The sequence below is a fragment of the Hyperolius riggenbachi genome, chromosome 9 (genome assembly GCF_040937935.1).
Source record: "Hyperolius riggenbachi isolate aHypRig1 chromosome 9, aHypRig1.pri, whole genome shotgun sequence".
NCBI lineage: Eukaryota > Metazoa > Chordata > Amphibia > Anura > Hyperoliidae > Hyperolius > Hyperolius riggenbachi.
In genome coordinates, this window is record NC_090654.1 from 218,021,847 (window position 1) to 218,041,029 (window position 19,183).

Consider the following 19,183-nt stretch of genomic DNA (forward strand, 5'->3'; position numbering starts at 1 on the left):
ACCTGCTCTACTGCATGCTTATTCAAGGTCTATGGCTAAAAGTATTAGAGGCAGAGGACCAGTCAGTAGACGGGCAACTGGTTTTGCTTTAAAGTAAATAAATATGACAGCCTCCCTATCCATCTCACTTCTGTTGTCCTTTAAAACCCTTTCTGCTCGTATGTCCCGCATAGCTGTCCAAATAACGTATTAAATTAAACGTTATAATGTGTTCTTTAAAAAAAGATATACCATGTTACTATGTTATGTTCCATGTTAAAATGGGAGAGAGCGTAAGAGGGAGAGTGCACATCTGTAAAAAAAACAAACAAAAATAACTCAGAGCAGAAACGACTCCCTTTAGGAAAAAACTCAGTGGAAAGGGTTAAAATCTAATGACCCTTTATCAAGCACACAGACAGTATCAATACAAATGTGTCTATGAATGTAAAAATGAGCATGAGAGAGATCTGAGTTGCGTGTTATTTTTGAATTTGCAATTTTATTAAAGTGAGCCTGAACCTCCTGCACAGGACAGAAGGAAAACAGAGAGAAATGCACCCTGTATGTATTCAGAGAGTTTAGCCTGTCTAATTCCCCATCACCTGTGACTAATCACCACTGTAATTTAGTCTCTCAGCTGTGTCAGCTCAGGAATCTCCTGTCAACAGAGTAGCTAATTTTCAAACACAATATGTTAACCCTATGTCTTTTTCAATTAAAGCAGGAAATGGACAAGCTGTAGATTTATTGCAGGATTTGCATCACTTGTACCAAAGAAATATTTTTCTTTGAAGGTTATCATGCTGTTGATTAGAGTGTTTTTTTCCAGAGTAAAATGAGCCATACATTACTCTTCTCCTATGTTGCCGTCACTTACAGTAGGTAGTAGAAATCTGACAGAAGCAACAGGTTTTGGACTAGTCCATCTTTTCATAGGGGATTCTCAGGGATTTATTTATTTTCAAAACCACTTAGTGAATGGCAGTTGCTCTGTCCAACTGCCAAAAAACTGTGTAGAGAGCAGGGAAGCTGGCCAGCATCATTGTTTAAATCATTTTTAGGGATTATCTTTATAAAGAATAAAGCCTTGCTGAGAATCCCCTATGAAGAGATGGACCAGTCCAAAACCTGTTGCTTCCGTCAGATTTCTACTACCTACTGTAAGTGACAGCAACATAGGAGAAAAGTAATTTATGGCTCATTTTACTCTGGGAAAAAAAGTACTTATTTGTCTGTTTGCACATACAGTATTTTAAATTTTACAATTTTTCGCCATAGTGCCCCTTTAACTTTTAGAGCAGAGAAGAAGTTCTGAGTTCAGTTCCTCGTTAAGGTTCACAATTTCAATATACCCCAAGGTGTTCCTGTCTTAATATTGTGGAATAATGGCGTGGTGATCACCACACAATCATTCCTTACTAGTCTTCATTACTTTCATAGCTTTAGTTTAAAGGCTCATACACATCCCAAAAATCTGCCCAACTATCTTTCAGACTTGGTCCGTTGGGTTTGTACAGCTGGCAGACAACCAACTGATAACAGGTTGTTCAAATCTTTTGAACAACTTTGTTATTTTTGGATGCGGACATGTTGTGCAGTTTGTTGTTTAGCTGGCAAGTATAGTATTCAAGAGAGTTGGTTATTTAGTTGGTTGCCGCTTGTGTACGTGCTTGTCATGTAAACAACTTGCTGTATGGTTGGTCATGTTGTGCGGTTGGTTGTGCATTAAGTTGGACGTGCATATGAGTCTTAATACATGACTTCAGGGTCGGACTGGGCCACAGTAGTACAGTTTTTTTCCCTCGGTGGGCCCCCCCTCCAGGTCTCTAGTGGCCCCCCCCCCCCCCTCCTTGTCTGACAGAGCTCCAATTGCTGCCTGCAGCACAAAAATTCTCTTCTCAGTGCTGTAATCACTCATGCTGAGAGCAGTGGCGTAGCTAAGGAGCTGTAGGCCTCGATGCAAATTTTACAATGGGGCCCCCCAAGCACTCTATACATAACATTTGATACGACGGACCAAAACCTGGCAATGACAACTACAGTGTCAGAGGTGCAAGAAGGGGATGGGGAACAGCTTGTTAATGATTACCACTGTCCAAAGTATCTATAGAAGTGATTATTATGAGCAAAGGACCAATGGAGAGGGAATATTATAGTTGAGGGAGGGCCCTTCGGGGCCCCTTTGGCCCAAGGGTACCGATGCGGTCGCAACCTCTGCAAAGTAAGACATTACTTTATATTGAAGGAGGGGACTCTATGCAAAGTTTTGCTGGGCAGCAGTATCTCTGAATTACAATGCTGCTAAGATCATGTACATTTGGCCCTGTCCATAATACATCATGACCACGCCCACCTTCCGGTGCATGGTCACGCCCTTTTTTCACCGCAATCATGGGATGTGTGGGCCCCAGGTTGAAATTTCTTTGGTGGGCCCCCAGTGTCCCAGTCTGACCCTGCATGACTTCATAGACTATGGGAAATGCTACTTCTCCCTGATAATTTGTCAGGGAGATTAGTTAACTTGCTATAAAAATAATCCACTCTTTTTTTTTTTTTTATTCGTTAGAAAAGGAAACGATTAGCTACCAGTTACAGAACTCTCCATTATATTGTGAGACTTATTATTCTTCATGTCTCTGCAGGGCCCTGTTGTCGCTAGTAATGCTCAAATTAGTCTTATTGTTTGATTTGATCACGCTCCGTCACGCTTTAGCCTGTAGTTTGAGAATGATTGCAGTTCTGTAGCGTCCCTGCACACTCTGTGAACCTTTTGCATTGTCGCCCTCCAGTGTTCAGTCCTGGTTATTGCATGACTAAGCCTTGTAGAGTGCCGGGTTCATTATGTTTAGGGCAATCCGTTCTAGCTGATCAATATCTGTGAGTGCTAATATAACATCTGTTAGCAGAAGGATAATTAATATGTTCGAAATCCGCTTCTGTCTGCAGATCTTCCTCTCCATTCCTGACTTGCCTTTGCTGTATCAAGATGAATCCTATTCCTGCTTCTTTGAAGATTTTGAGAGCCGTGCAGTCAGGACAGAGACTGGAGTAATGTGTCCATCGCCGGACCCCAACAGGGCCCCTCTCATCAAGCCAGGAACAGGTCAGTGTGCTAGAAGTTACCAATAAATGTCAGAGGTTTTATTGTGTGTTTCAATATGTCCTTCAATTGTAGCGTGCAAAAATATGTCTACAAATCTTGTACCTGGGGCTGGGTCAAGCTCTGGGGCCCCAGGGTCACCTTTGCCAAATTTCAGCCCCTGATCACTGCCGGGCCCCCCACATCGCTGTCACCCCAGGTCGTCGTCACCACCGTGCCCACATGCACTCACACACTTACACACTTGCACGCCACAGTACCCAGACAGCGACTGTCACTGTCTGGTAAATATTCTATAAAGTTTTCATGTCCCTTGTGACTTTCTCCAGATGGTTGATGGAGTCTTGCCCACCCCACTCACCACACGACTGCATTCCTGCCCTCTTATTGGTGCTGAGGGTGGGTTGAAAATGTCAGAACATCATGCAACTCTTAGGGCCCTTTTCCACCTGCAGTCGCTAGCGTTCACGCTGAACGCTAGCGATTGCTGAATCGCAAAACCGGCGATTCCCCGACGTTCGCGGCCGCGATTTTGCTATGCTATGCACTGCATAGCAAAATCGCGGCAAATATCGCTCCGCCGCGCATTCGCGTTCCCGTCAAAAGCGAATCGCGGTAGTGGAAATGACCTACCGCGATTCCTATGTTAAAAAGCAAACCGTAGCGATTGTAAAATCGCTAGCGGTTGGCGTTTTTGCGATTTAGCCAGCGCAAATGCGCTGGTGGAAAAGGGCCCTTAGTCATTTCTCAGCATGATAGTAGCAATGCGAGGAATGGAGAGGGCCACAGAGTCACTCTTGAGTGATGGGGGAGGTGGTCTTTGGGGTATGAGAGATGCTCAGATACATTCAGTTAAGATGAGAAGGAGTCATATGGCAATAAATGTTTGCATATCTGTGCCCCCTTGCCCTTTGCGGGGGGGGGGGGGGGGGGGGTAAATAGAATATTAAATTGGAATAACATTTGAGATTTATTTGCGATTTATGTTCTTCTTCCAAAGTTATCAATGGCTGCAGCAAATGTTTTAAATGGAGGTGAGCGAAATAAATTTTGCGTATAGCAAAATTGTCTCGCACCGTGCAGGGGGCGCAGGCTGTGTTGGCGGGGATAAGTTACCCCTCCATTTTCTGACACTTCCACCATCTGAACTGGAACTTCCGCTGTGAAGGCAGAAGTGTCAGAAACGGCAGCGTGGCGCGCATCGGCAGGGGGTGGCTTAGGTGAGTTAACCTCTGCTGACACATTTCATGCGCCCCATACTCTCCAAGACAATTTTTGCTTTTTCTAAATTGATCTGGCTCATAACAAGAAATGCATTGTAACTACATAAGATTTTGGAGACGCAGCACATCAATCTTAAAAACATGAGCTGTGAATAAGTTGATTTATCTAAAGGTGCATACACACATGCGACTATAGTCGTTTGAAACGATTGTTCCCCGATCCTTTCAAACGACGATCGTTTGAAAAAAAGCAGCCAACGACCATTAAGTCTAACGACTGACAAGCTAGATCGTTCAAAATGAATGATCTAGCTTGGCGGATTTTTCCCAACGACGATCGTTTGCAAAAGTAGTACATCATTGGAAACGATCGTTCGTACTAGGCTTGACATGCGCATTTCACTATTTCTCCATTAAACTTTTCATTTTTATGCGCAGGCGCAATAGTTACTTTTACGTGATGTAACGTTCCTTCTAACGATCAGATCGTTACACACCTTTTAAAACGAACTTTACTTAGGTCGTTCTTTCATCAATTAAAAGTTCGTTCGTCGTTCTCAACGAACGATCGTTGTCGCATGTGTGTACGTAGCATAACTCCAGAATTGCAGTGTGTTTTTAAAAATCTTCCAAAACTGGTTATAAGCAAGGTATTCATGCAAGAGTCACTAAATGATTCACTAAGAAGAATATTTTAATCAACACATCCTGGCATCATCGTTAAAGTAATGTACTTCTAACAGGGCTGTGGAGTTGGAGTCAGAGAGTCTTAGTTGGAGAAATTTTCGGGTACCTGGAGTTGGGAGTGGTACAAAAATGCACCAACTCTTAATAAACTGTGATTAAAAAAGAAAAAAAAATGATAAAATGTTCTATTTTTCAGTTAAGTTGTCATAAATAACTTGTATCTACAGTAACAGTGCTTAGTCCACAAAAATGAAATAAACCAAAAACCGTTACTTGTGCTGCTACAATAAAGCAGTTACCATATTTTTCTAACCAGATATACATATCTGATTGTGAATTGTATAACTGATCTTTTATAAATAATAAATTACCTCCTTGCTGTAAGCCCAATGAGTTACTGTGTCATTAGTAGGGCTGGTTAAGGATCCATGTGGTGTTGCAGGTTTATGCAAATGTATGCAGCCTAAACATGAACTAATCAAATTCCATCTTTGGAGTTGATTGGTCAAATTATTTGCATCTCATTGACCTTTCCTAGTTACCATTGTGACATCCATCTGAGCTATTTTTCACACTGACATTCATGAATCATTTTTTAGCACATTACGAAAGAGGAATAATTATTTAATATGAGCTGTAATTTGTTTAAACAAGTGCATGTGGGTGTTAATTTAAAACATGTAACTATTGTCAGCTCCTGTACCAATTCTAGATGATTTTCAGACTCGCTTTGCTCATGAAAACAATTACCGGTAATTTGATATGTGATTCATTTGGGGGTTGGTGACTACAAATTAAGCTATACAATGGTACTTTACATATGCAATCCCTGCAGACAAAAAAGATAGAAAAAAACTTACAGGAGGTGTCTTCAAAAAGGAATACCAAATTTTATTGAAAAAACATCACAGGTGACCACATAAAACCACATGTTGTGAATCCTCTAAGAATGTTGTGCACATTGAATGTAGAGGTTTTTTATTTATCACTTGTACACCTGATTCAGATTGTGCGTGAAGAAAGTGTAATAGAGAAAGACTCCCCTCATTTTCCTGCAGAGTAACTGCACATCACTCTTAGATATAACCACAGTTAGATTGCCTAGGGCCCTATTGATCAGGGCTGTGGAGTCGGAGCAATTTTGAGTACCTGGCGTCGGAGCTGGAGTTGGTGGTTTCATAAACAGAGGAGTCCGGAGTCAGATGATTTTTGTACCAAATCCACTGCCCTGCTATTGATGTTCTTTGTTCTTGTCTGCATCCTCTATATGTACTCTTGCCAAGGACTGGTTTTGATTTCTTTTTGACAGCTATTTTACAGCAATATCCTAAGTTTAGTTAAATTGCATCTCTTGTGTATATTAAAAAAAAAACAGCAGTACACAAGTGCTTTAAAGTTAGAATGCCCCAAAACATTGTTTAATAAGATTCACTAGAACCGTATCAGCTGGGTTCTGGTCTATGGCCCCGCTCCTTTGTAGAAAATTGCCCTGGCCTTTTCCGTATCCGATATAGAAAAGGTAGAGGCCTTTTTCTGCAAGGTGGCAGGGCTACACGCTGGAACCTGGCTGATATGGGTGTCCGTTAAATCTAAATATACAGACGATAAGTTGGGTCTTTCACGTTGGCAATGACAGGCCAGAAAGGCTGACAAGGTAGAGTGTCAGCTTCCTGGCCAGGAGCTTTTTGTTTACAAAAGAAGATGCCCTCTTAGTATAGCTTTAAAAGTCCTAAGCTTTGGCATTGATGAAATGCCATTTATGTTACATACTTTCAATCAACAAGATTTTAATACACAAATAAGAGAAGTCAGGGGAATCATAAACTGAGGATTAGGAGTTTGATGATTTTTGTACCGATTTGACAACCCTAAAGTCAAGGATTTGCGACCCACACCTGGGATGTACTGGACCGTAGCAAGGGTGACGGAAGAGTTGCTGAATTTGCAGTTGTTTGCAACATCAACACATTTTTGTTGGGATTTCTGTACAACATCAAATGTTCTTTTCCCTCTTATTATTATATTGTATTACCATTGCTATTACTGTAAGTGTGTAACCTGACCGTCTTTATCATGCCTTCCTTTTAGATCATGTGAGAGTGAAGCTGCTACTTCGATTTGGGGAGGTGGTGATTTCCACCACAGAATTCACGTTTTATGACTGCAGTGCTGTGGCCCAGCTCTACAGAACAGCCCCGTGAGTGCTGTGCATTCTTCTGAACTCTAACACTAAGTGCCACTTTCTAATAAGTTTATATTGCCATTGTTAAACCTGCACAGAGGACCAAGTATCTGTGTGTGATTGATTCTACTTTCCTATCGTGTTTTTTTTTTTTTTTTTTTTTAATTATTATTATTCTGGTTGGACCTGATGGACGAATGTCTTTTTTTAACCAAACTAATTATTGAACTATATTTAATTATAAAGAGATAGGATATATACAATCTCACAACAGCCCAAAAAGGTTTAAAGTCCCACTATTAACATTGTTTTCCAAAAACTGTGTCAACAGGGGCGTAACTAGGGGGGAGCAGCCCCTTCGGGGACCCAGAGGTGTCTGAGGGCCCCAACAACTAAACATCCCTTTCTCTGATACTCCAGATCAGATGTTTCTGTGGCAACACATGTTATTGGTGTAAAGATCCTGATGGCCACACTTGTTTTATGACCCTTGTGAGATGGGCCCCCTGGCTGTGAGGGTCACTGAGGGTTGTGAACATTAAAGGGGGCCCCATCAAAGTTTTGAGGGGGGAGGGGCATGATTTGTAGTTCTGCCCCTGGTTGGCACTTTTACGTGCTGGTAGGGCTGCTTTTTATCTGTACGGACGCTGATGCAAAATAAATTAATTGAAATTACCAGGTAAAGAGCCCAAACACTGGTCTATTTCTGTGTGTTCCAAGTGGGGAGATTTTCTTCTTTAAAAAAAAAAAAAACACAGCAGAAAGTTTGGGGACATCTTGTCAGAGCGAGGGAATATCCCATTTTGATTGTCACAGGAAGATGTAACCTGTTGGTAGCTATTGGCCAAACTCCTACAACAGGGAGAAATGTACAATTGTGGAAGTCGGCTCATTCAGCTATTACATTGATGCAGGGCCAGATTAACTGGCGCCTGATGGTGGAAAGGCGTTTCACTCCCCTCCCGGAGCGCCTCCCTCCTTCCCTAGGCAGAGATCTGATGAGATTGTAAATGAGAGGTTACTCACCCTGCTCAAGAGATCTCTCTTCAGTCAGGGGCACCTCTAGCTACCTAATACTTGGGGGCACCAATCCGACATAAACTTTTACTCATTGCCTAATTGTGTTCCTTTCATATAGTTTATAGGGCATTCCTCAAGCCAAACACTTTTTTGTTTTGTTTTAATACTCTAATTCCCTATAAACTAAACCAGCCTCGCCCACAACTACTTTTGTGCCTTGGCACTGTAGCAAGCGCTTATGGGAGCTCAGTCTGGGCAGGAGGAGGAGGTTACTAGCCAGAGATTTCAGAGGCAGAGGGGAGGAGGAGAGGGGACTGAATTTGTCACATTACACACAGGCAAGCTGATAGCATCTCCAGCCCTCAGCCTGTGACAAACAGAACATGGCTGCCCTCATTGCATCACAGGAATAAATAATCTTAAACTGTTGAAGGTGTTTGCAGCTAGATTTGCTGTGTAAAATATCGAAACTTTAGATTAGATATATAGACAAGTTACTTGTTATAGTTAGTTTTTCATCTCGGATCCGCTTTAATATTGAGGGTGCTTATGGCTACCTAATACTAAGGGGCAACTGTAGCTACCTATGACTGGCAAGGGAAGTAAGGGAGAAGTGACAGCTGGGACAGACAGTACACTTGCGGTGACGTTCGGCGGGGGTTTGTAGGTTCATGGAGCATGAAGTCTGAGGGGCCAGGACGTCTGTGCCTATAGGCTCCTGTGAGGTAAATCCAGGGCTGCATTGATGGGAAGTTAGACATTCTGTCCAGCAAGGGTCACATAGCTGTGAAAAGGAAAAAAATGTAGTGAATCCCTGCTCTAGCCAAAGCTACATAAAAAAGTTTGCTAGTTAGCCGTGGCTTCCACTTGAAGACAGGTCCAACGAAGATGGATTCTGATTGGTCTGTGCTTCCTTTCTATTGCTTTGTTTACCACTAGATTTTTAATTATTACTTTGGATATAGAAATTAAGTGATACATTCTAATATTGCCATTTGTCACATGTGCTCAGATGCCGTGGATGTGTGAGCAGCGAGTGGGGGTGTAACTGGTGTATTCGCCAGCACGCCTGCACCCACAAAGCCACCTGTGAGGAGGGCACCATCATTTACAATAAACTGGTAAGTTACGCTACAATCTTTTCATAAATGGCTTTTTATTATTTTAATTCATCCCACTGTTCTGTTTTAGTTTTCTTTGCTTATATTTTGGTAAACACGGACATGGCAGTACATATTTTATCTCTGCTATACAATCAATCAAACTCTTAAGATTTCCAGTTTTCAACAAAAATGTTCAGAGTGGAGAAGGCTGGAAAGTAAAATGTGTTGGCCTGTGCTAATGTCCAGCACTAACCTCTATTCCCAACAAAGCAGTGCATTCACGGTGAGTGCAGTTGTATAGCTGCTACTTCTCTAAAGATGAGCTAAACAATGGTATCTATCCTCCTCCTAACAATGACTTTTAGATATCCTACAGTTTTATGTTATGTTTAAAAACTTAAAGTAGATTCATTGTTTTGTCCCAGCTCAATGAAATGGTCTGTCCCTTGTCTCAGGACTAGTTCACACTCGGGTGCATCTAGAGAGCTTTTTAGCGCTTTGCTGATTGCCGGCGCTGTGACTAATGTATCCATATGGGATAATTCTCACTGCAACTTATGCTAACGTGCTGCATGCAGTATTTTGGCCTTAACCGCAAATCGCGGCTAAATTGTGAAATTACTTGCCACAAATTGCCATCCCTGGGCAATTGCGGTTTGCACCCTAAGTGTGAACCAGCTCAGAGTGCTGAAATATATAAACTATTGACCTTTTCATCTATCCCCTGCTCTCAGATGCCCTGTTATCTATCATGAAAGTATTTTATGGCTTTTAAATTCCTCATCAGTGAGGATCGCTATAGTTCGACTGGGTCCTGACGGGAAAAAACTGTCAGTTGCATAGCTGAATATTAGCTCTTTCAGGTAGAGAAAGAACCGCAACACAGCATATTTGTGTGCTTGACACTTTGCATACACATGTTTAATGTCACTTAAGCTGCCCTTCAAAGTCGACCCAAACTCTTGCACAGCACACAATATATTTTCCACATATAGTTGCTGAGCAAATTCACTTGTGTTCAGTGTTTGTCTAGTTAGATTGAAGTGCCTAATTAGTTTATCAACAACTGTGAATAGACTGAAGGAGGGCTCTGCCAAGGCTGCTCTCCATATAATAAACACTGACGTTTAACCCTTTCAGTGCTCCCTGCAAAAGTGAAACCAAGTTTAAGTGGACCTGAACTCTTGCACAGGACAGAAGGAAAACCTAGACATGCACCCTGTGTGCATTAAGAGAGCTTAGCCTGTTTAGTTCCCCCTCATTTGTATCTAATCACAATTTGTAATCTGATCTCTACCCTGTGTCACATGACTGCCACAACAGAGATGGCAGATAAGCTCATTTGAAAGCAGAAGCTATTTACAATATGTCTGCTTCCATGAATCAAGAAGTAGAAATAGTGCAGATTTATTTTAGGATTTGTATCAACTGTAGCAAATAATTTTATTTTGTTCAACCACTTAACGTCGGCAGGTCGAAGTGGTGTTTCCATGGCGTTCCGTGTCAGTTCACGGAGGGTGTCTCCGTGAACAGCCTGCGAGCTTCCGATCACGGCTCGCAGGCTAATTGTAAACTTGCGGGGAAGAAATCCTCTGTGTTTACATCATACAGCGCTGCTGTCGCAGCAGCGACGTAAAGGAGATCGGCAATCCCCGGCCTCTGGCCGGGGATCACCGGCGTCTGATAGGCTAAAGCCTATTAGTGGCGGTACAGGACGGATCGCCGTCCTGTGCCGCCCACAGCTAGAGCGAGGGAGGGAGGAATATCGCTGCGGAGGGGGATTTGAGGAGCCCCCCCCCCGCTCAGCCACACAGAGCGGCGGCGATCAGACCCCCCCAGCAGGACCCCCCCTAGTGGGGGAAAAAGGGGGGGGGGGAGTCTGATTGCCCTGCAGCAATCACGATCTGTGCTGCGGGATGGAGAGCCCACGCAGCACAGATCATACAAAAATCCCCTGGTTCTTAAGTGGTTAACCTCCTTAGCGGTAACCATGTGCTGGACACTGGGTAAGCCGCTGCGGAGGATTGCTCAGGCCCCGCTGGGCTGATTTGCATAAAAAAAATTTTTTATACACGCAGCTAGCACTTTGCTAGCTGCATGTTACCTTCGATAGCCGCCGATTCGCCGCTACCCGCCACGTTAGAGGGTTCCCCCTCCGAGACCCCGAACGCTGCCTGGCCAATCAGTGGCAGGCAGCGCTGAGTGGTGGATCGGGACTCCCTCTGATGTCACGTTCAGAACGGGATTTCCTGATGGGCCTGATCGCCTGAGGCGATCGGAGGGGTGGGGGATGCCGCTGCTAGCGCTAGGCTAGCTACATGATCTAAAAATAAATAAAACATTTTTTTAAAATAGTGCTGCGCTGCCTCCCTAGCGGATTTAATTGACCGCCAGGGAGGTTAAACATTATTATTCTGCTGTGTATCTTTTAGAGCAGAGAGGGCGTTTTGAGTTCAGGTCTGCTTTAAAAAGTATTTTTTAAGAATTTCTATAAATTATGAGGTTTCATTTTTCATAAAGGTAATCGTGATGTGGCTAATGTTTTAGAGCAGAGAAGCCCTTCTGAGTTTAGTTCTAGTTTAATGTTCTTCTGTACTTCCCCAGCCCATTAGAGGTTCAATAGTCCTGGGCAATGCTTCATGGGTTAATGCATTTGTAGAAACAATGGCCATGAGATGACTTGGTCATGGGATTTGTTAGAGGATGAGTACATGTAAGAAGGTCTGGGATTTCTTATGAAGGTGAGCTGGTAACTGCAGAGGATATAGTGAAAATATCTGGGTTCCCTGTAAGCTTTTAATTATGTCCATTAAAATAAAGTGGAATTTGATATTGGCAAGGAAGGTTAGTAAATTAATTGTTATCCAGTATTCATTTTTATTTTGCATGACCACCCTTTTATCCTGTACTGTGAGAACATGTAAACTTTACCTTACCTTTCTCTTTTTTACTGCCTCAGACACACAGTCTGACACCAGAAGTATCTCCTGCCCCTTCTGTGACTTTGCCAGAACCAGACCCAACATTCAAGGCAATTCCCACCACCACTACTGCTCCGACAACAACGGTAACGACCATAACAACAACAACTTCATCAACTACAACGCCTAGTCCAACCCCTGAAGTGACTACCACAACAACCACTGAAAGTACAACAACCCTGGTCATTGAGACAACACCTACACCAGTCCCTACCACCGTCCAAACCACTACTACTACCCTTACTACCTTGGTCACAACCCCAGAGCCAACCACTCCTGAACCAACAACACAGACACTTACAACAGAGGACATTGCTCCAGAAATAACAACTCAACCACCAACAGAAGAACCAACAAGTGTCCCTACAACATTACCAACTACTGTATCTGTAGACCTATTCTCAAGCCCAGCGGTTACTGATGATGAAGTTGTAGCTGATACCTCTGACTTTAGTCTAACTGATGAAATCTGGACAACTGAAAGTCCCACCACAATTATTGATGTTACAGTTCCACCGCTCATCCCAGTTCCAACTGCCTTTGAAGAGGAAAGGGATATCACATTTGCACCCACCACCATCCCTGTGACTCCTGAAGAATTTACTTCTGTTGTTCCACCTCACCCAACAACCAATGAAACTCTCAGTGTACCATCTTTGCCAGATTTTCCAGGCGTCCTAGAAACTGATATTCCATATTCAGAGGAGCCGCCCACTATAGTGATGGAGGAAAATGTTAAGGAGAGCCTGGATCACACAGAGGCTGATGATTGGCTGGACTCAGCCAATATGGAAAATGACACATCCTCCTTCTCTGCTTCCACTATCCTCTCCGGGGATGGAGACGTCGAAGGTGCCTCACCCCAGTTTCCATCTGTCATAGAACCAGATATGGATTATCAAGCGGATTCTCTGGGATGGTTTGAGCTGGTAAGAAATATGCTGATGGAATGAAAGATTATACATTACATTTAAGAGTTGCTGTACGGTTTGATTAAACTTTTTGTGGCATCATTTACCTTAAGTGTATCTGGAGTGGGCAGACAACTATGAAATAGAAGACTTGCTTTTTCTCTTTCTTAGTATATTACCATAATCTGTTGCTTCAAATGCCATGCAAGCTTGACTTTCATTAGTTGTAATGAACTCTACTCAGATGTCATCCCTGAGTGACATTGGTGTCCTTAGCTTTCTCGTGCAACTTGATGCACACACTGGGAGTTGATGAGTATACTGCAAAGAGTGGCAGGAGGAGGATGGCCAGGGCCTGATGTCACTGAATGGACAAATCTGGCAGGGGTTAGCTTCTGCCTCCAGGCTGAGCTCCTTATGGATCTAGGAATAGTGAAGGATTAACAGACTTAAATTATGGTATTATGCTAATAAGTATAATAACAAGCTTTGGTGATATCAGAGTATGGCCACCCTTGTACATGGTGACATTGTTTAATATTCTGGTCACTTCAGGCACTCTATAGTGAGGTACTCCACGATCAAGAGTACCACTACATAGCCCAGTGAAAGCAGCTTTGCTTTGACAGGTTACCTTATAAACAGAGGTCTTTTCTTTGCAGTTTGAAGTTGAAAGTGATAATCACATAATCTATGCTCTTTGTTCATTAATGTCAGTGTTCTATGTGGGTGGAGCCTCATCTAGGTGTCACAAGGCCACTCAGAGCTTCTTCGTATCGAATTTGTACTGTCCTATTTCCCTGTGCTGAATTCTAGAAACACCACGCCACTTTTACATTGGCGCCAACCCCATCCTTCCCCCATACATAATCACGGCTTTAGATTGACAGTGGTGGTAGTGTAAGGAGGGGGGGGGTTGCACAATTGCTGCGCATGCCAATCTTTGATTTGCTGGGCAATGAGCACTGTCCAATTTGATTCAGTTGGATGGCAGCATCTGGAACCCCACATGTATTGCTAATAAAACCAATGAGATTACTCCGCAGCAGAAAAACACTTTTAAGAGCGACTGCTACCACACTTTGCAACACATGCAGAGTATGAGCGATCCCACACCGCACGAATTGTGTGTGTGTCTACCTTGAGTCTGAAAACGGTGCCAATTTTATCTCGTCAGTTTTTTAAATTTGTGGTTGGTTGCACTTTAATACAGACAGTTTTTAGTAACCTTAAAGGGGCACTATGGCAAAAAATTGTAACATTTAATACATGTGCAAGCGTAAACAAATATGAAGTACGTTTTTTCCAGAGTAAAATGAGACATACATTACTTTTCTACTATGTTGCTGTCACTTACAGTAGGTAGTAGAAATCTGACAGAAGCGACAGCTTTTGGACTAGCCCATCTCTTCATGGGGGGATTCTCAGAGATGTATTTATTTTCAAAAGCACTTAGTGAATGGCAGTTGCTCTGTCTAACTGGCAAAAAACTGTATAGCGAGAAGGGAAGCTGGCCAGCATCATTGTTTAAAACCTTTTTAGGGAATATCTTTATAAAGAATAAAAGGCTTGCTGAGAATCCCCTATGAAGAGATGGACTAGTCCAAAACCTGTCGCTTCTGTCAGATTTCTACTACCTATTGTAAGTGGCAGCGACATAGGAGAAAAGTAATTTATGGCTCATTTTACTCTGGAAAAAAAGTACTTATTTGTCTGTTTGCACATATTTTACATTTTAAAATGTTTCGCCATAGTGCCTCTTTAAACTGCAAAAAGATAGCAAACCCTGCTTTTGGAAAGCTTGCGGTCTACAGCAGCTGTGAAAAGTGTGAACCAACCAAGCAAACCATTGGAAATGCTGAGGGAGGAGGGGCAGGAATCTCATCTCAGAGGGCAACAGATGATTTAGTCATTTTCTGGCTGTTGATAGTAGCTACGGTGTGTTATGTAGTAAATATCTTCAGCGAAGAGCCGACATTTCTTTATTTTGCTGAAAGTGGCTCCAGGTTTATTTTCAATAAAGATTAAAAGCTGTATAATATAAGCATTATGAGAATTATAATAAGAGGCCCTTGCAGTGAATATCTGGCTTGAAAACTCTAAATGTATTGCACAAGTTTAGTAAAAGTTTGATTTTCTTGTAAGAAGCGAGCTTTAATTGATAATACCAGTGCGTACGCGGATCTGTCTCCAGCCTGGCAACCTCTCTGTAAAGAATCGTTAACATATTGAGGGCTTTTCAGGGAAGCCAGCTGGCTCATGCTGGGTACAATTATGAGCCGGGACACATTATTTGAGATCTCGCTGGCATTCACATCCCGCTGCTGTGTAACTCTGAGCTTTAGCGGTGCCAGTTGGCAGGCCTCTGATGAACGACTGTGTTCAAGGACGATAACAGGGAAGTTGTAGTTGGGATTATACTGAAGTAGGGCTTTGGGATAAGGTTACAGGCTGCAACATGGTTATCAGAACTGTAAAACAGAGGATTGCTCTTGCAGATAGGTATAATACAGTAATTGTGTCGTATTACAAAAAGTAACTGCAGCTCCTCACTTCCACATTGAACAAAATGCAAGGCCATGGTGTACAATTCTTTCCTTGTGATTTGAAACCTGAAATCCTGATGGTTCTCCATAACTTCACTGGGTTCTTATCTCACAGGTAGGAAAACAGCCCAGCACGAAGAAACCTGTTTATAGAGTGGCAATAAGTCACTGCTTACATTGCTTCATACAGAGCCGCTTGTCACACAGCATATCATGAAAACAATATTAATATAACCTTATACTGTTGTCTAAACCACCGCTCCCCCCGTACGGTTCCCTGGTGTCTATTGGCCCCTCCTCCCCTATACGGTTCCCTGGTGTCTAGTGGCCCTCTCTCCCCTATACAGTTCCCTGGTGCCTTGTGGCCTAGCCCTCCTCTAAATAAAATACTGTTTCCTAATCCACTTGCAGGCCAAATTTGATGGCCAGATTTTGCCTGTGGGACAGAGTTTGACATGCATCGTCTAAATGACCAGGGTCATTTCGTTACAAAGCCAACTAAAGCTACCTGCTTTTCAAAGAGAGCCAGTTACAAGTATGCATTTTTAAACAATCTGCATCTTCATTCTGGAATAGTGAAGAGTTTCCTTCTGGGGGTGATTTAACCCTGTCACTAGTTTAGGTACTTTACATTTCTTTTATGTTCCTAGGTGCTTTAACCATATTTTCTTTTTAAATGGCTCAGCCTGGGGGACCCTGTTGAGTGTCTTTTACTCCATTCTAAAGTGAAAATATTGAAAGAAACGTAAACGCACCAAAAACACATGAAAAACACAAACGCATAGAGAAAATTATAAAAAACTCATGGTTTTCTTCACTGCCATGTGCTTCCAGCCAGAGTGATCGAAAAGGCAAAGATGGGAAGTGACCCATAGCAGCCAGTGGGGGACTCTCCTTCAGTAGGAGAATTTGCAAATATTCAGTTCTTCCTTTGTGCATTCTGATATTTGTGCAACTTATACAGAGAGAGTGGACAGAACTTCAGTGTATTGTTTTCCTTTCAGAATACAGAGGAGCGCTACTGGGGCCCTGAAGCTTGCCCCTGCGTACACAGCATCCAGACTCCAGCTTTATTGCCTGTCAATGTGGAACGAAAAATCACATTGGTTGGGAAGAACCTCCATCATTATCAGGTATTTGTGTCTCTTAGTAGATCATTGTGCTTACCAACTTTCTAAACCTGTGGACAGCTAAAGAAACGGAGTGTATTTGATGTTAGTCACATGACCAGAGAGGAAGCACCTGCTGATAGGAAGAGGACCTCCCTTAAACAGCAAAGACACTTCTGTGCAGTAAATATAGTGTTTTGTGCACAAGAGACTTTGCAGCTAAGACATGTCTCTGCAATGCTGTTAGGCATTTTTCTGATGCAAATTCTGTTATAGCTGTGCAGTGCATTGACTTTAGTTGACTGCAGGAAATGGCTTAAACATTCTTATCATTTACTGTGGCTTAATATGGGTAACCATTGCCATTTAGATGCTCGTAAATACAGCAACTGTGTATTAAATGCTTTATCGCACCTCCAGCCACACCTTTATCGCACCTCCAGCCACACCTGTATCGCACCTCCAGCCACGCCTTTTAGTAGGTAAAAATACATTGGCCTCAATTCACTAAGCTCATCTCCTGTCTTTAATAACTCTTCTAGAGTTGTTACCATGGTGATAAGGCATGTAGTATTCAGGAAACCTTTTACCTCAGGCAAACCTAAAGGTGCATACACACGCCGGACTGGAGGCAACGACACGTCCATCGTTACCTCCCGCTGGGTGGGCGTGCCAACGACAGTCCGGCGTGTGTACGCACTGTCGGCGGACTGATACGGCTGCTTCTGAGCGATCCGCCGGGCGGATTGCTCAGAAGCAGCCGTATCAGTCCGCCGACAGTGCGTACACACGCCGGACTGTCGTTGGCACGCCCACCCAGCGGGAGGTAACCATGGACCCGTCGTTGCCTCCAGTCCGGCGTGTGTACGCACCTTTAAGTTAACTCTTCTGTCTTTAAATTAACTCTTTAATCCTTAAAATAACTCCAGAGTTAAAGACAGGCTGTTAATTAACTGCGTGTGAAATTAACTACAGAGGAGGTAAATTAACTACAGAGGAGGTAAATTAACTACAGAGGAGGTAACGTAAGGAATGAAGAGATAAGATAACTCTCTCACTATGTGGAGGTAAGTTTTTTTCTCTTGCCTTATTATCTCCAGCATGATCTTAGTGAATTGAGGCCATAGTCTTCAGATCTCAGTTTTAAAAGAGGAACAGTAGAAGAGGAAAGTGGGGCAGGGATTTATTAAACAGGGACTGGACTGCCCTTCCAACAGAGGGAGAGCTTTGGAAGAGATTCCTGTGGCTGCACAGAATACATTGCTACACATCACTATGGCCTCAATTCACTAAGATCATGCTGGAGATACGGCAAGAGAAAACTTACCTCCACACAGTAAGAGTTATCTTACCTCTTCATTCCTTACGTTACCTCCTCTGTAGTTAAGTTACCTCCTCTGTAGTTAAGCTACCTCCTCTGCAGTTATTTTCACACGCAGTTAATGAACAGCCTGTCTAACTCTGGAGTTATTTTAAGGATTAAAGAGTTAACTTAAAGACAGAAGAGTTAACTTTAGGTTAGCCTGAGGTAAAATGTTTCCTGAATACTACATGCCTTATCACCATGGTAACAACTCTAGAAGAGTTATTAAAGACCGGAGATAAGCTTAGTGAATTGAGGCCTATGTACTTTATGTAATGGGGACTTCCTCCTCTTGTAAATAAGATTAATTTTTCTGAAGAACTGCTATGACGTGCAAAAGGCTGTTTTATAAATTGCTTATCACACAATTGGCAGCTTGTTACTGCATAGACAGGTACTGAAGCTAGCTAGCAGTATGTGGTGCAGAGTTGCTGCAGTTTCATGGACCTTGCGGAATAGGTTTTGTGCTTTTACCTTAAATTGCCTTACATATTAACCTTGCAGGATCTGCAGTGGGATTATCAATGTGTGCTAATCCTGGAGGGGAGGACAGTGATCACTGATGCTTTTGTGGAAATGAATACAATGGACCAGACCAGTTATTACATCACTTGTCAACTACACCAGGTAAGAGTGATAGGTACCAAAGCGGAGGCCAGTTTTATTTTAAAACCAACTCAGGATTGCAGATAATTGATTTACATCTACTCTGAATAAACATACTGGGATTTAGGAATGGAAATGAAAGTCGGAGCAGTTGTATTCAGCGCAGGAGATTTGGGCGCAGCTGGCGCCACCATAGGCCATGATAGGAAATGCGGCTATATCGTGCACACTGAGTAACTTTGGCGCCGTCAGAAGACTGAGCAGAACTTACATTTTAAAGAGACACTGAAGCGAAAAAAAAATGATGATATTATGATTTGTATGTGTAGCACAGCTAAGAAATAAAACATTAAGATCAGATACATCAGTG

The 19,183-nt window shown here is 42.7% G+C and overlaps 1 protein-coding gene across 5 annotated transcripts in view; it reads left to right on the forward strand.

Moving 5' to 3' along the window:
* The window catches only part of PLXNB1 (plexin B1), a 319,785-nt gene that overhangs the window by 243,926 nt on the left and 56,676 nt on the right, over positions 1 to 19,183 (forward strand). For all 5 annotated transcript variants that reach the window (XM_068254005.1, XM_068254008.1, XM_068254007.1 and 2 more), the window contains 6 exons: positions 2,929 to 3,085; positions 7,081 to 7,189; positions 9,207 to 9,315; positions 12,257 to 13,207; positions 16,740 to 16,868; positions 18,712 to 18,834. In XM_068254005.1, coding sequence (XP_068110106.1) covers positions 2,929 to 3,085; positions 7,081 to 7,189; positions 9,207 to 9,315; positions 12,257 to 13,207; positions 16,740 to 16,868; positions 18,712 to 18,834 — 1,578 coding nt within the window. The remainder of the gene's footprint in view (positions 1 to 2,928; positions 3,086 to 7,080; positions 7,190 to 9,206; positions 9,316 to 12,256; positions 13,208 to 16,739; positions 16,869 to 18,711; positions 18,835 to 19,183) is intronic.